At 42.0% G+C, this 17402-nt stretch overlaps 1 protein-coding gene and 1 pseudogene across 2 annotated transcripts; both read left to right on the top strand.

Annotated features, from left to right (window-relative positions):
* The first annotated feature begins 5955 nt into the window (after positions 1 to 5955).
* LOC112069709 (transcription factor Sp7-like) lies at positions 5956 to 8743 on the top strand (annotated as a pseudogene).
* Positions 8744 to 12232: 3489 nt separating this feature from the next.
* sp7 (Sp7 transcription factor) lies at positions 12233 to 16693 on the top strand. 2 transcript variants are annotated; one of them, XM_024137064.2, is made up of 2 exons: positions 12233 to 12371; positions 14311 to 16693. In XM_024137064.2, exons 1-2 carry the CDS (start codon positions 12351 to 12353, stop codon positions 15658 to 15660), a joined length of 1371 nt encoding a protein of 456 aa, XP_023992832.1. In that variant the 5' UTR covers positions 12233 to 12350; the 3' UTR covers positions 15661 to 16693. The 2 variants fall into 2 exon arrangements, with proteins under 2 accessions (XP_023992832.1, XP_023992831.1); XM_024137063.2 differs by lacking the exon at positions 12233 to 12371 and adding an exon at positions 13485 to 14037.
* The last annotated feature ends 709 nt before the right edge of the window (positions 16694 to 17402 follow it).

Here is a 17402-nt window from a genome sequence, read left to right as displayed (position 1 = left end):
AGAACTAGTTTCTATCTTCCACTGTCTAATAAGACTGGTTCTATCTTCCCACTGTCTATAAAGACTAGATCTATCTTCCACTGTCTAATAAGACTAGATCTATCTTCCACTGTCTAATAAGACTAGATCTATCTTCCAACTGTCTAATAAGACTAGATCTATCTTCCACTGTCTAATAAGACTAGATCTATCTTCCACTGTCAAGGAAGACTAGTTCTATCTTCCACTGTCAAAGAAGACTAGATCTATTTCCACTGTTTAATAGACTAGTTCTATCTTCCACTGTCAAAGAAGACTAGTTCTATCTTCCATTGTCAAAGAAGACTAGATCTATCTTCCACTGTCAAAGAAGACTAGATCTATCTTCCACTGTCAAAGAAGACTAGATCTATCTTCCACTGTCTAATAAGACTAGTTCTATCTTCCACTGTCTAATAAGACTAGTTCTATCTTCCACTGTCTAATAAAGACTGGTTCTATCTTCCACTGTCTAATAAGACTAGATCTATCTTCCACTGTCAAAGAAGACTAGTTTCTATCTTCCATTGTCAAAGAAGACTAGATTATCTTCCACTGTCAAAGAAGACTAGATATCTTCCACTGTCAAAGAAGACTAGATCTATCTTCCACTGTCTAATAAGACTAGTTCTATCTTCCACTGTCTAATAAGACTAGTTCTATCTTCCACCTGTCTAATAAGACTGGTTCTCATCTTCCACTGTCTAATAAGACTAGATCTATCTTCCACTGTCAAAGAGACTAGATCTATCTTCCACTGTTTAATAAGACTAGTTCTATCTTCCTGTCAAAAGAGACTAGTTCTATCTTCCATTGTCAAAGAAGACTAGTTCTATCTTCCATTGTCAAAGAAGACTAGATCTAATCTTCCACTGTCAAAGAAGACTAGATCTATCTTCCACTGTCAAAGAAGAACTAGATCTATCTCCACCTGTTTAATAGACTAGTTTCATTTCCATTGTCAAAGAAGACTAGTTCTATCTTCCACTGTCTAATAAGACTAGTTCTATCTTCCATCTGTCAAAGAAGATAGATCTATCTTTCCACTGTCAAAGAAGACTAGATCTATCTTCCATGTCTAATAAGACTAGTTCTATCTTCCACTGTTAATAAGACTGGTCTATCTTCCACTGTCTAATAAGACTAGATCTATCTTCCACTGTCAAAGAAGACTAGATCTATCTTCCACTGTCAAAGAAGACTAGATCTATCTTCCACTGTCTAATAAGACTAGATCTATCTTCCACTGTCAAAGAAGACTAGTCTATCTTCCACTGTTAATAAGACTAGTTCTATCTTCCACTGTCAAAGAAGACTAGTTCTATCTTCCACTGTTTAATAAGACTAGTTCTATCTTCCACTGTCAAGAAGACTAGTTCTATCTTCCATTGTCAAAGAACTAGATCTATCTCCATGTCAAAGAAGACTAGATCTATCTTCCACTGTCAAAGAAGACTAGATCTATCTTCCACTGTCTAATAAGACTAGTTCTATCTTCCACTGTCTAATAGACTAGTTCTATCTTCCACTGTCTAATAAGACTGGTTCTATCTTCCACTGTCTAATAAGACTAGATCTATCTTCCACTGTCAAAGAAGACTAGATCTATCTTCCACTGTTTAATAAGACTAGTTCTATCTTCCACTGTCAAAGAAGACTAGTTCTATCTTCCATTGTCAAAGAAGACTAGATCTATCTTCCACTGTAAAGAAGACTAGATCTATCTTCCACTGTCAAAGAAGACTAGATCTATCTTCCACTGTCTAAGAAGACTAGATCTATCTTCAACTGTCAAAGAAGACTAGTTCTATCTTCCACTGTAAAAGAAGACTAGTTCTATCTTCCACTGTTTAATAAGACTAGTTCTATCTTCCACTGTCTAATAAGACTAGTTCTATCATCCACTGTCAAATAAGACTAGTTCTATCTTCCACTGTCAAGGAAGACTAGTTCTATCTTCCACTGTCTAATAAGACTAGATCTATCTTCCACTGTCTAATAAGACTAGTTCTATCTTCCACTGTCAAAGAAGACTAGTTCTATCTTCCACTGTCTAATAAGACTGGTTCTATCTTCCACTGTCTAATAAGACTAGTTCTATCTTCCACTGTCTAATAAGACTAGATCTATCTTCCAATGTCTAATAAGACTAGTTCTTACTTCCACTGTCAAGGAAGACTAGTTCTATCTTCCACTGTCTAATAAGACTAGTTCTATCTTCCACTGTCTAATAAGACTGGTTCTATCTTCCACTGTCTAATAAGACTAGATCTATCTTCCACTGTCTAATAAGACTAGATCTATCTTCCAATGTCTAATAAGACTAGTTCTATCTTCACTGTCTAATAAGACTAGATCTATCTTCCACTGTCTAATAAGACTAGATCTATCTTCCACTGCCAAGGAAGACTAGTTCTATCTTCCACTGTCAAGGAAGACTAGTTATATCTTCCACTGTATAATAAGACTAGTTCTATCTTCCACTGTCAAAGAAGCAAATAGAAGAAGCTGTACGTTGCTCTGAACCTGTGAGCAACTTAAATCTTGACATTTTCTTGTTGATGGTTTTATGGTTACCAATAACTGTTCAAATCAATCAGATATTTCGGTGGAAATCCAACTCTTTAATGCTGTATCCCGACCTCTTCCCTCCTTATTGCCTACCTTCACACCCACAGATTTGACCCTACCCCTAAAACTCAAACCCCAAATTCAAAAATAGAAAATAAAACTGAACCAGCTTTCTGGAGAGGCTGTTAAATGCTTAACACGTCTCTAATTATAGCAGACTGACTGACTGACTGACCGACTGACTGACTGACTGACTGGCTGGCTGACTGGCTGACTGGCTGACTGACTGGCTGACTGGCTGACTGACTGGCTGACTGCTGACTGACTGACTGGTGTTTGAAGGGAGCTGTAAATGGGAACACACCAGAGATTTTAGATTACTCAAAACTCCTATAAAAGTGCAGAAAGCAGACCGTTGAGTCCACTTAGCAACACTTCCACTTGTTACTTGTATAGATGTGTAACTTACCCTCTCATTTCACTTTAATGTAAACACCCAGCATTAATGATCAGAGAAAGGAAAAGGAAACCAAGTTAAACGAGAAACACTGCTTAGAGGCCATGTTATGTTAATGAGAGGAGAGGAAACTCCCCAGATCGTCAGGAGTTGTGTTTGCCACGTATGATGGATATATGCTGTGTTTTAATGTGGGGCATTAGAATGTTATTTACAAGGTTTAAAAAATATATAATTTGTGCGCTACTTCTATGTGTGTGTATATGTGGCATGTTGTGTGTGTGTGTGTGTGTGTGTGTGTGTGTGTGTGTGGTGTGTGTGTGTGTGTGTGTGTGTGTGTGTGTGTGTGTGTGTGTGTGTGTGTGTGTGTGTGTGTGTGTGTGTGTGTGTGTGTGTGTGTGTGTGTGTGTGTGTGTGTGTGTGTGCATGCATGCGTGTGTGGTGCATGTGCGTGTGTGTGTGTTCATATCCACTGCCTCTGGTTGCTGTAAGGAAATAAAGAGTTTAAGGTCAGTTGGAGAGCAGACTGCTAAATATAGTGGTGTGTTCATGTGAGGGCCAGACTCTCCTGAAGACAAGCTGTCCTCTGACCATGCCTTGTAATTCAGGAAGAAAATAAGGACTCAAATTATATGTTTATTTTTTGACAACAATTTTAATCTTCTGTTCTCTCGTTTTGAGAAAAGAGACGCCCACAAGGACGCTGGAAACTAAGACCAAGGTTTAGGTTAGTAGGAGACTACTGAAACTAAGACTGGCCTACTGTTTATTTATCCAGTAAATACAGACTAATCAATGCAGCTAATATAACCTTCAGTACAAGCACAGGGGTATTTACAGTACATTAAACACAGAGAGTATACCAGTCTTCTCTCCACTGAAATCCTGTCAGGTTCAGCAAGATAGCGAAGATGGGGAGGTGAGGGGGGGGGGGGGGGAGTATTAACTTCATCAGTCCTTTACTGTCATCTGTTATGTTGAATCACAGCTATGCAGTTATGTAACATGTTGTTTTTGCCATGGCCTAGCTGTGTTGTAGTATATAACTCGTTCAGTGTCCAGCCCTCTCTTTGCTCTTGGGCGTAATACTGTAGTACAATAACAGTTATTCCATAGACACGTCCCAGGCTCAGACTATTCTCTGCAGGAGAATAGTCAACTGTTATACGGTGTCAGCTTCTCACCGCTTTCTCATTTAAGTGATGCTTGCTTATTCTTATAATCGTATTTTTTTTTTTTTTTTAATAGAGCAAAGCTGATAATTTGACAAAGTGGTCATCTTGAAAGAATAAATGCTATTGCATTTACCAAACACAATGTGTTCACCAAACACACTATTTTAATAAGATAGTGATGAAGACCTAATAATAGTGCACGGTTGCGACTTGCAGTAACACAAAAAGGGGCTCTGGGGAATGGAGCAAGCACACAACCGGTGAGGCTGAAGACGTTGCTGGTGGCTAAAATAGACGCATTTTAAATGAACGTACTCGCTCGTCAGAATTGCACCGGTAATTAGCCTACGTTTCAAATTACAAACATTTCAAATGACAATCTGAACAAACCATCTCTATCTCCCCTCTTTCTAGCCTATACATAGTTGGTTCGCTTCGTTATTTGTAGGCCTTAAACCGTAAATAATGTCATTCAAGTATGAATATCAATCGAAGTTAATAAAAGTGGGTCAGGACAGTGGTACAAATTACGCTCTATAAAATATAGGGGTTTCAAGAAAGCCGGTGGTTTTGTTTGAGGTAGGCCCTACAGTATGACAGCATTTTGCGAAATGAATGATCAAATAAAATCCCTGAGAAAAGAGTCGCTTAAAACAGATCTGAAGAGGGATTTAAATACAGCTGTGTTGGGAGTATAGTAGGCTAAATATTTCCAAATGTAAGTCGAGCTATTTGAATCATCAGTGCTTTACTTACAGGAGGAAACAAACTAGCTTCGTTTTAAAAGTTGCGGTCAGAATTTATTTGATTTGATGTGATAATCATTTCTTTAATTTGTTTTATTTCTTTGTCATTTCGAACAGTTGAATCCTTTCAAACCATTACAGCTAATGCCTACAAAAGAATTTAACTGCACTTCAGAATATTGAAAACAGAAACAGACGGTTAAAAACCAAACAAATAAAATCTGTTCTAACCGCAGGCCCTACCAGTTTAATTTATTGATTTATTCGTGGCCAGCATGTTACTGTGTGCGACAGTGTCACGATAATAATAACCTATCGAAAGGCAAGCAGCTTTACATCATTATCTGCCTATTAACAACGTTATTTTTTTATGGAGAATTTGCCTATATCTAATCATATTATTAATTGTACGGGGTACAGTAGGGTAGTAGTGGGAGTAAGGGAGACCATAACGCATCCGTTCGCCAAAAAAAAAGGGATCCTTCTCGTTACGTCATTATCGCCAAAGATGGTCACATTAGGCCTAATATTAGCAGGTAGGCTATATTATATTATATGTAGGCTATATTATACCTATAGGACTATAATGATGCTGATGCTGGAAGACACAGAAATAGTTGAACCTGACTGAGCAAGCTGGGCGCTTTGACGCCAATAGAGTGTAAATTACCTGACAATTATTGAAGACTTAATTTATTCATAATAGCCACTCAACCACCCATTTCCCAAAGATGAATCTGGATTTGTCAATGTGCATTTGGGGAGGTGGGATGGTTTCTACTCCCATGCCCTCCATCCCTTTTCATTCCTCTCTCCTTTATTGGCTTTCAACGAATCTTCAAAGAGCCCGGACCCTATAATTAAGGGGCGGGCTCTCTGCCTTCCAATACGTCTGTGCGTTCTACCGGAGTTCTCACACACAGTCCCGGGACTGCGAGCAGAGAAGAGAACCGACTTAACTATCTACTCTTGGGGTTGTTTCCCAGGGATGGCCGCATCTATTCTGGAGGTATGGAATATTCTTGTTTGTGTTTTTAAATGAACTTTAAAGTTGTTTTACAGTGACGCGCCATTTGTATTTTCCATCAGAACTAGGCTACTGCTTGTCGAGGTAACTATGGGCACACGCGTAGACTCTGACTCGGAAGGATCCGTCATGTCCCAGGTTACTGTTCAATGTTCTTGAGGAAATGAAGGTCAAACGGAGAAAGAACGGTTGCACTGTTGACATTTGACAATATGCTTTTATAAAACAAGATTAGATTGTCGTAAAATATGTAGTCTAAAATATGATATTTGTCTCTCCATCTGTCAGAACGATGTGCGTAACTGAACATTCTGACTAAAAGTATACCATAGCCTATGTCATTTATATTGGGTTTTATCAAAAACATTTTTAAATAAAGGGTATGTAATTTAACGCAAATTAATGGCATGTATTCTATAGTCAGCCTTAGTCCAAGACCAATATGCTATGCTAGCAGACATCCCAAATTAAAATGTTACCTTTACACACGTTGGTTATCATAACAAACATATGAGTTGATATAAGAACTAAATGGACTTCGAATGAGGGAATAACAGGTTAACATCAAAATATAATTCATATAGAAAGGTGTGGTCTGACCTCCTGATTGGTAGACAGACTGAATGAAATGGTATATGCCTGACAAATCAGTCCACAGCCAAATCTTCACGAAACGCAAATCTCTCGCCAAACCTCTCCCAATAAGAAGATATTGATACAGTACAGACTTGATTCCACTGCAATTAAAGAAGCATTACATTTCTGCCGCTCATCAACACTATAACGCGGAGGACATACAAGTTAAAACGCAAGAGGGAGGGGTATTGAACATACAAAAAAAACACATTACAGCCGCAGTTAACTCTTTATCTCGGTGATTGGGTGCAATTAACCTGGAAACAAGAGCCACAGCAACAGGATACGCTAAATCCACCGCAGGCGCTTCGCAAGCAGACGGAGGAAATCCTCCCCTCAACTCAACCCCGGTGTGGAGCCTCCGGGTGCTAGCTGGTGATTAGGGACTTTGTTACTGCTGTAAGGAAGACTAGAGGCTTAATGGTCTTAAGTGGAAAACAGGTATCAGCTGACAGTGTAGTGTAAATTGGGGGGAACGTATTTATTTTGCCTTCTGGCAAATACGCACTTTCAGCAAAAGAAGAGAATATCTCTGTCCATTTTAAACGAGTAGACATAGGCTAGGCCCACCACATGCAGAAATATCCGCCTACAAGTCCTATGACTTGATGTGCACTATAAAACTTTGGCTGGCTCTTTTGTCCTGAGTGTTAATTGGATATTGGAGGAAATCTCCTGTTGATTTGACCTGCGTTTTGTAACCACTTGACACGCTGATCTAAATGATAGGATTAAGGCCATGTAGCCTAATGCACGACCCGCTCAATACGACTCTTCAAAGGTAGTCGGATTGTTGTTCGAACGTTCTTTATCTGGTGATCTTTATAAAATATCATGTTAAGACAGGACAATGAGGAGAGAGTCCGTTTGTGAACAATGCGCCATTGTTGAAGGGTATAAATAAATCAAACCGTTTCAAATGTCATGGTGACCATTCAGGACTAACATGTTTGGCAAGATTTCAACTGACAACAATACTGTTACTGAGAACAATTTAGTTGAGGTAAATAGTGTTTTTTAAATGTACATTATTCAGTTAGTTTTATCACATTTAATTCCTCTTTTCCCTTATTTAATTATTCTGTCTGTTTGCCAAACAAGCAGGCATATATTTTCATCAACACAAGTTTAATTTGAAATGAACTGAAACCAAAGTAAATCTCCTCTGTTCTGTGATGTATAGGGGAAACAGCCTGCCATACTGTTGTGATTAGACACTGACAGAAGCAGCAGCCATTTCCTCTGTCTAATCTCTCCTGTCTCCTCTCCTTCTAGGAGGAAGCTCGCTATGGTTCCAGTCCTCTTGCTATGCTAACCGCTACTGCAACAAGTTTGGCAGCACCAGCCCGGTGAGGATTCAGCCACCCCGGGCAAGGCCGGCCCCGGCAGCTCCGCTCCAGGCAAGAAGCAGTACACATGAGCTCAGAGCTCCAGGGACAGAGAATCAGCAGAGGAGGAGAGAGCATGGAGAACTCCTACACTGGTTCCTTCAGCTCAGCAGGGGGTTACTCACACCCACTGGTAGCCCTCCTCCATCCTCTGGGGGTATACGTCAGAGTACAACCCTTCTCCACTCCTTCCAGACCTCCATGTCCCAGGGCCAGGACCAGTCTCTGCTGGTGTCCAAGGCCCACGCCACGGCCGACTGTCTGACCAGCGTCTACACCTCCCTGACATGACTCACCCTACGGCTCCTGGTACAAGGCAGGCATCCACCCCGGCATCACGGCCGCGCCCTCCAACACCACTTCCTCCTGGTGGGACGTCCACCCCAATACCAACTGGCTGAGTGCTGCCCAGCCCCAGTCCGACGGCCTCCAGGGATCCCTCCAACCCGTCCTCCCCAAGCCTCCCTCAGCCCCCAGCTGCCCAGCTACACCTCTGACTTCACCTCTCTGAACCCGCTCAGTACCCTCCGGTGGGCCTGGATCCACATCACACCTCCTCCAGTCCTCCCAGCACATGCTGCCTCAGGACATGTACAAGCCCAAGCCGGTGTCTGGCGGGGGGCTGATGAGAGTCAGATGGGCCTGAAGCCTGCTGGTGGATCACGGGGTACGGTGGAGGAACCACCACTGGCCGGTCCAACTGTGTTCTATCTTCCACTGTCTAATAAGACTAGATCTATCTTCCACTGTCTAATAAGACTAGATCTATCTTCCACTGCCAAGGAAGACTAGTTCTATCTTCCACTGTCAAGGAAGACTAGTTATATCTTCCACTGTATAATAAGACTAGTTCTATCTTCCACTGTCAAAGAAGCAATAAGAAGAAGCTGTACGTTGCTCTGAACCTGTGAGCAACTTAAATCTTGACATTTTCTTGTTGATGGTTTTATGGTTACCAATAACTGTTCAAATCAATCAGATATTTTCGGTGGAAATCCAACTCTTTAATGCTGTATCCCGACCTCTTCCCTCCTTATTGCCTACCTTCACACCCACAGATTTGACCCTACCCCTAAAACTCAAACCCCAAATTCAAAAATAGAAAATAAAACTGAACCAGCTTTCTGGAGAGGCTGTTAAATGCTTAACACAGTCTCTAATTATAGCAGACTGACTGACTGACTGACCGACTGACTGACTGACTGACTGRCTGGCTGRCTGRCTGRCTGRCTGRCTGACTGGCTGACTGGCTGACTGACTGGCTGACTGGCTGACTGACTGACTGGTGTTTGAAGGGAGCTGTAAATGGGAACACACCAGAGATTTTAGATTACTCAAAACTCCTATAAAAGTGCAGAAAGCAGACCGTTGAGTCCACTTAGCAACACTTCCACTTGTTACTTGTATAGATGTTGTAACTTACCCTCTCATTTCACTTTAATGTAAAACACCCAGCATTAATGATCAGAGAAAGGAAAAGGAAACCAAGTTAAACGAGAAACACTGCTTAGAGGCCATGTTATGTTAATGAGAGGAGAGGAAAACTCCCCAGATCGTCAGGAGTTGTGTTTGCCACGTATGATGGATATATGCTGTGTTTTAATGTGGGGGCATTAGAATGTTATTTACAAGGTTTAAAAAATATATATATTTGTGCGCTACTTCTTGTATGTGATGTTATATGTGGCATGTGTGTGTGTGTGTGTGTGTGTGTGTTGTGTGTGTGTGTTGTGTGTGTGTGGTGTGTGTGTGTGTGTGTGTGTGTGTGTTGTGTGTGTGTGTGTGTGTGTGTGTTGTGTGGTGTGTGTGTGTGTGTGTGTGTGTGTGTGTGTGTTGTGTGTGTGCATGCATGCGTGTGTGTGCATGTGCGTGTGTGTGTGTTCATATCCACTGCCTCTGGTTGCTGTAAGGAAATAAAGAGTTAAGGTCAGTTGGAGAGCAGACTGCTAAATATAGTGGTGTGTTCATGTGAGGGCCAGACTCTCCTGAAGACAAGCTGTCCTCTGACCATGCCTTGTAATTCAGGAAGAAAATAAGGACTCAAATTATATGTTTATTTTTTGACAACAATTTTAATCTTCTGTTCTCTCGTTTTGAGAAAAGAGACGCCCACAAGGACGCTGGAAACTAAGACCAAGGTTTAGGTTAGTAGGAGACTACTGAAACTAAGACTGGCCTACTGTTTATTTATCCAGTAAATACAGACTAATCAATGCAGCTAATTTAACCTTCAGTACAAGCACAGGGGTATTTACAGTACATTAAACACAGAGAGTATACCAGTCTTCTCTCCACTGAAATCCTGTCAGGTTCAGCAAGATAGCGAAGATGGGGAGGTGAGGGGGGGGGGGGGAGTATTAACTTCATCAAGTCCTTTACTGTCATCTGTTATGTTGAATCACAGCTATGCAGTTATGTAACATGTTGTTTTTGCCATGGCCTAGCTGTGTTGTAGTATATAACTCGTTCAGTGTCCAGCCCTCTCTTTGCTCTTGGGCGTAATACTGTAGTACAATAACAGTTATTCCCATAGACACGTCCCAGGCTCAGACTATTCTCTGCAGGAGAATAGTCAACTGTTATACGGTGTCAGCTTCTCACCGCTTTCTCATTTAAGTGATGCTTGCTTATTCTTATAATCGTATATATTTTTTTTTTAATAGAGCAAAGCTGATAATTTGACAAAGTGGTCATCTTGAAAGAATAAATGCTATTGCATTTACCAAACACAATGTGTTCACCAAACACACTTATTTAATAAGATAGTGATGAAGACCTAATAATAGTGCACGGTTGCGACTTGCAGTAACACAAAAAGGGGCTCTGGGGAATGGAGCAAGCACACAACCGGTGAGGCTGAAGACGTTGCTGGTGGCTAAAATAGACGCATTTTAAATGAACGTACTCGCTCGTCAGAATTGCACCGGTAATTAGCCTACGTTTCAAATTACAAACATTTCAAATGACAATCTGAACAAACCATCTCTATCTCCCCTCTTTCTAGCCTATACATAGTTGTGTCGCTGTCGTTATTTGTAGGCCTTAAACCGTAAATAATGTCATTCAAGTATGAATATCAATCGAAGTTAATAAAAGTGGGTCAGGACAGGTGGTACAAATTACGCTCTATAAAATATAGGGGTTTCAAGAAAGCCGGTGGTTTTGTTTGAGGTAGGCCCTACAGTATGACAGCATTTTGCGAAATGAATGATCAAATAAAATCCCTGAGAAATAGAGTCGCTTAAAACAGATCTGAAGAGGGATTTAAATACAGCTGTGTTGGGAGTATAGTAGGCTAAATATTTCCAAATGTAAGTCGAGCTATTTGAATCATCAGTGCTTTACTTACAGGAGGAAACAAACTAGCTTCGTTTTAAAAGTTGCGGTCAGAATTTATTTGATTTGATGTGATAATCATTTCTTTAATTTGTTTTATTTCTTTGTCATTTCGAACAGTTGAATCCTTTCAAACCATTACAGCTAATGCCTACAAAAGAATTTAACTGCACTTCAGAATATTGAAAACAGAAACAGACGGTTAAAAACCAAACAATAAAATCTGTTCTAACCGCAGGCCCTACCAGTTTAATTTATTGATTTATTCGTGGCCAGCATGTTACTGTGTGCGACAGTGTCACGATAATAATAACCTATCGAAAGGCAAGCAGCTTTACATCATTATCTGCCTATTAACAACGTTATTTTTTTATGGAGAATTTGCCTATATCTAATCATATTATTAATTGTACGGGGTACAGTAGGGTAGTAGTGGGAGTAAGGGAGACCATAACGCATCCGTTCGCCAAAAAAAAAGGGATCCTTCTCGTTACGTCATTATCGCCAAAGATGGTCAACATTAGGCCTAATATTAGCAGGTAGGCTATATTATATTATATGTAGGCTATATTATACCTATAGGACTATAATGATGCTGATGCTGGAAGAACAAGAAATAGTGAACCTGACTGAGCAAGCTGGGCGCTTTGACGCCAATAGAGTGTAAATTACCTGACAATTATTGAAGACTTAATTTATTCATAATAGCCACTCAACCACCCATTTCCCAAAGATGAATCTGGATTTGTCAATGTGCATTTGGGGAGGTGGGATGGTTTCTACTCCCATGCCCTCCATCCCTTTTCATTCCCTCTCTCCTTTATTGGCTTTCAACGAATCTTCAAAGAGCCCGGACCCTATAATTAAGGGGCGGGCTCTCTGCCTCTCCCAATACGTCTGTGCGTTCRTACCGGAGTTCTCACACACAGTCCCGGGACTGCGAGCAGAGAAGAGAACCGACTTAACTATCTACTCTTGGGGTTTTGTTTCCCAGGGATGGCCGCATCTATTCTGGAGGTATGGAATATTCTTGTTTGTGTTTTTAAATGAACTTTAAAGTTGTTTTACAGTGACGCGCCATTTGTATTTTCCATCAGAACTAGGCTACTGCTTGTCGAGGTAACTATGGGCACACGCGTAGACTCTGACTCGGAAGGATCCGTCATGTCCCAGGTTACTGTTCAATGTTCTTGAGGAAATGAAGGTCAAACGGAGAAAGAACGGTTGCACTGTTGACATTTGACAATATGCTTTTATAAAACAAGATTAGATTGTCGTAAAATATGTAGTCTAAAATATGATATTTGTCTCTCCATCTGTCAGAAACGATGTGCGTAACTGAACATTCTGACTAAAAGTATACCATAGCCTATGTCATTTATATTGGGTTTTATCAAAAACATTTTTAAATAAAGGGTATGTAATTTAACGCAAATTAATGGCATGTATTCTATAGTCAGCCTTAGTCCAAGACCAATATGCTATGCTAGCAGACATCCCAAATTAAAATGTTACCTTTACACACGTTGGTTATCATAACAAACATATGAGTTGATATAAGAACTAAATGGGACTTCGAATGAGGGAATAACAGGTTAACATCAAATATAATTCATATAGAAAGGTGTGGTCTGACCTCCTGATTGGTAGACAGACTGAATGAAATGGTATATGCCTGACAAATCAGTCCACAGCCAAATCTTCACGAAACGCAAATCTCTCGCCAAACCTCTCCCAATAAGAAGATATTGATACAGTACAGACTTGATTCCACTGCAATTAAAGAAGCATTACATTTCTGCCGCTCATCAACACTATAACGCGGAGGACATACAAGTTAAAACGCAAGAGGGAGGGGTATTGAACATACAAAAAAAACACATTACAGCCGCAGTTAACTCTTTATCTCGGTGATTGGGTGCAATTAACCTGGAAACAAGAGCCACAGCAACAGGATACGCTAAATCCACCGCAGGCGCTTCGCAAGCAGACGGAGGAAATCCTCCCCTCAACTCAACCCCGGTGTGGAGCCTCCGGGTGCTAGCTGGTGATTAGGGACTTTGTTACTGCTGTAAGGACGAGACTAGAGGCCTTAAATGGTCTTAAGTGGAATAACAGGTATCAGCTGACAGTGTAGTGTAAATTGGGGGGAAACGTATTTATTTTGCCTTCTGGCAAATACGCACTTTCAGCAAAAGAAGAGAATATCTCTGTCCATTTTAAACGAGTAGACATAGGCTAGGCCCACCACATGCAGAAATATCCGCCTACAAGTCCTATGACTTGATGTGCACTATAAAACTTTGGCTGGCTCTTTTGTCCTGAGTGTTAATTGGATATTGSAGGAAATCTCCTGTTGATTTGACCTGCGCTTTGTAACCACTTGACACGCTGATCWTAAATGATAGGATTAAGGCCATGTAGCCTAATGCACGACCCGCTCAATACGAGCTCTTCAAAGGTAGTCGGATTGTTGTTCGAACGTTCTTTATCTGGTGATCTTTATAAAATATCATGTTAAGACAGGACAATGAGGAGAGAGTCCGTTTGTGAACAATGCGCCATTGTTGAAGGGTATAAATAAATCAAACCGTTTCAAATGTCATGGTGACCATTCAGGACTAACATGTTTGGCAAGATTTCAACTGACAACAATACTGTTACTGAGAACAATTTAGTTGAGGTAAATAGTGTTTTTAAATGTACATTATTCAGTTAGTTTTATCACATTTAATTCCTCTTTTCCCTTATTTAATTATTCTGTCTGTTTGCCAAAACAAGCAGGCATATATTTTCATCAACACAAGTTTAATTTGAAATGAACTGAAACCAAAGTAAATCTCCTCTGTTCTGTGATGTATAGGGGAAACAGCCTGCCATACTGTTGTGATTAGACACTGACAGAAGCAGCAGCCATTTCCTCTGTCTAATCTCTCCTGTCTCCTCTCCCTTCTAGGAGGAAGCTCGCTATGGTTCCAGTCCTCTTGCTATGCTAACCGCTACCTGCAACAAGTTTGGCAGCACCAGCCCGGTGAGGGATTCAGCCACCCCGGGCAAGGCCGGCCCCGGCAGCTCCGCTCCAGGCAAGAAGCAGTACACCATGAGCTCAGAGCTCCAGGGACAGAGAATCAGCAGAGGAGGAGAGAGCATGGAGAACTCCTACACTGGTTCCTTCAGCTCAGCAGGGGGGTTACTCACACCCACTGGTAGCCCTCCTCCATCCTCTGGGGGGTATACGTCAGAGTACAACCCCTTCTCCCACTCCTTCCAGACCTCCATGTCCCAGGGCCAGGACCAGTCTCTGCTGGTGTCCAAGGCCCACGCCACGGCCGACTGTCTGACCAGCGTCTACACCTCCCTGGACATGACTCACCCCTACGGCTCCTGGTACAAGGCAGGCATCCACCCCGGCATCACCGCCGCGCCCTCCAACACCACTTCCTCCTGGTGGGACGTCCACCCCAATACCAACTGGCTGAGTGCTGCCCAGCCCCAGTCCGACGGCCTCCAGGGATCCCTCCAACCCGTCCCTCCCCAAGCCTCCCTCAGCCCCCAGCTGCCCAGCTACACCTCTGACTTCACCTCTCTGAACCCAGCTCAGTACCCCTCGGTGGGCCTGGGATCCACATCACACCTCCTCCAGTCCTCCCAGCACATGCTGCCTCAGGACATGTACAAGCCCAAGCCGGTGTCTGGCGGGGGGCTGATGGAGAGTCAGATGGGCCTGAAGCCTGCTGGTGGATCACGGGGGTACGGTGGAGGAACCACCACTGGCCGGTCCAACTGTGACTGTCCCAACTGTCAGGAGCTGGAGCGGCTTGGGGCCTCGGCTGCATCCCTGAGGAAGAAGCCCGTTCATAGCTGCCACATCCCGGGGTGTGGGAAGGTGTACGGTAAGGCCTCGCATCTCAAAGCCCACCTCCGCTGGCACACCGGGGAGAGACCTTTCGTCTGCAACTGGCTGTTCTGCGGGAAACGTTTCACACGTTCCGACGAACTGGAGAGGCACGTCCGTACGCACACCCGAGAGAAGAAGTTCACCTGCCTGCTGTGTAACAAGAGATTCACCCGCAGCGACCACCTCAGCAAGCACCAGAAGACCCACGCAGAGTCTGCCCTGCAGCAGGCCAAGACCGGGGAGGGAGAGGCTCAGGACCCCAGGAACAACGATGAGACGACAGACCCCAATAACCTCAACACGGCCGTGCAGAATAACAACGTCCCYAGTGAGACGACTACCAACGGAGAGGAGAAGACTGGCTCAGCCAACGGGGTAGAGACGAGCAGTGGACTGCTGGAGATTTAACTTCAGCGTATGTGGGTCTTATAGAGATGTTTTGTTCAGTTAGTGTGCCACCGTTGTGGTGCAAAGTTTACTATATATCTAAAAACAAAACAGCATTATTTACTATTTGTACATGCTGCCTGCGCGTTTGACATTAATTGTCAAAGGATGTATTTGACATAGTTTGTATTGACTTTCAAGATAACTGGCCAGGCTGGTCGGAAATACCCATTCTGTGGACTACACACACACACACACACACACACACACACACACACACACACACAATTTCTTAATTTTCAGTAAGACAAACCACTAAATTCAATCTGTAAGATCAGAGGGGGAAAAAACCAAGAAGAAAATGTGTGTATCTAGTATGAGGGACGTAATGGAGCATTGCTTTGCCATGGTACATTATTGGCTCAGTAAGAACCAGTCTCTGATATCGGGTACGTCTTGTTTTTGGGTTTGAGTCTGTGCGCTTCCTATCATGTCTTATTTAATTTTAGATTTACACAAATAATCTAATTTATGTATTAAATTATAAGCATTAAAGATTATCGTGCATTTTTCAGGCAGTGCATTGTTGGATAATAATGGCAAGATAAAGCTGGCCATTGATCATTTAGTAAATTAAGATTTTCTTTTTGGTTTCTTTTATTTATTGATTATAACCATGGTGATGTTTTCGGTGCTATCTTGTTTGAAGATGTATTTATAGATCTTGAAATGAATTGTTTCTGCTAACTATTTTCTATATAACCTTTCTATTGTGAAGTCTAAACACCTGCCACGTTGATAGTTGATAAAAGCGTTCTCCTTGAGGGTACTTATCGCTGTAATGTCAGGTGTGTTATTTTTCTACCTTTTTCTATTTTGTTGATAAACTTCTTTCCAACTATAATGAAAATGACACAACAATAATATTAASACACACTGATTAAATTAGAAATCAGATGTTATATGTTCATGTCTTCAAAGAAAGTCCAAAGTTTATCACATCAATGCATGATGGATATTTGGGATAATAAACTCCTGATATTTTGTGATTGAACTTCATGAAGAATATTAGTTGGAACTTTTGCAGGATGTGGAATGAGCTAAATAATGAAACAGTAATTCAGCATGAGCTTGGTATAGGAGTATGTCTGAGTGTCATGATTTGGAAGTCATGACATGGAATGGTGCTTCAGTAAAAGGAAAAAAAAAACTATTTACTTTGTTCACTGGTGTTATTTTCATTTTTCCAAACCCATAAGTCTCATCTCCCCACTCGATTCCATAAAGGTTTATCTTGCAGAAATAGCAAGCGATCCCAAAGTCTAAAAGTAAAATGCTACATAGACTCTTCTCTCTTCCATATTCATTCTCTCCATTCCCTCTACTTCCTCCTCCATCCTCTCTTACGTCCATTTCCATCCCTCTCTTCCTCCTCCATCTCTCCATCCCTCCTCTCCCCTCCATCTCCCATCCCTCCTCTTCCGTCCTCCATCCTCTCCATTCCCTCTCTCCTCCTCCATCCCATCCTCGTCTCCTGCCTCATCTCTCATCCCTCTCTCTGCTCTCCATCTCCCATCCTGCATTCCTCTCTGCTCTTTCCTCTCCTCTCCCCTCTCTCACTCCTCATCTCTCCTCCTTACGTCCTCTTCCAGTCCCTTCTATCCTCTCCATCTCCTCTGTCCTCCTCCATCTCTGCCATACCCTCTCTTCCCCTCTCCATCTCTCCATCCTCTCTCCTGCTCCATCTCCATCTACAGTCATCC

Source organism: Salvelinus sp. IW2-2015, unplaced genomic scaffold (genome assembly GCF_002910315.2).
Source record: "Salvelinus sp. IW2-2015 unplaced genomic scaffold, ASM291031v2 Un_scaffold1085, whole genome shotgun sequence".
Lineage (NCBI taxonomy): Eukaryota > Metazoa > Chordata > Actinopteri > Salmoniformes > Salmonidae > Salvelinus > Salvelinus sp. IW2-2015.
Note: the sequence above shows the minus strand (reverse complement) of the source record. Positions and strands in the feature narration are given on the sequence as shown.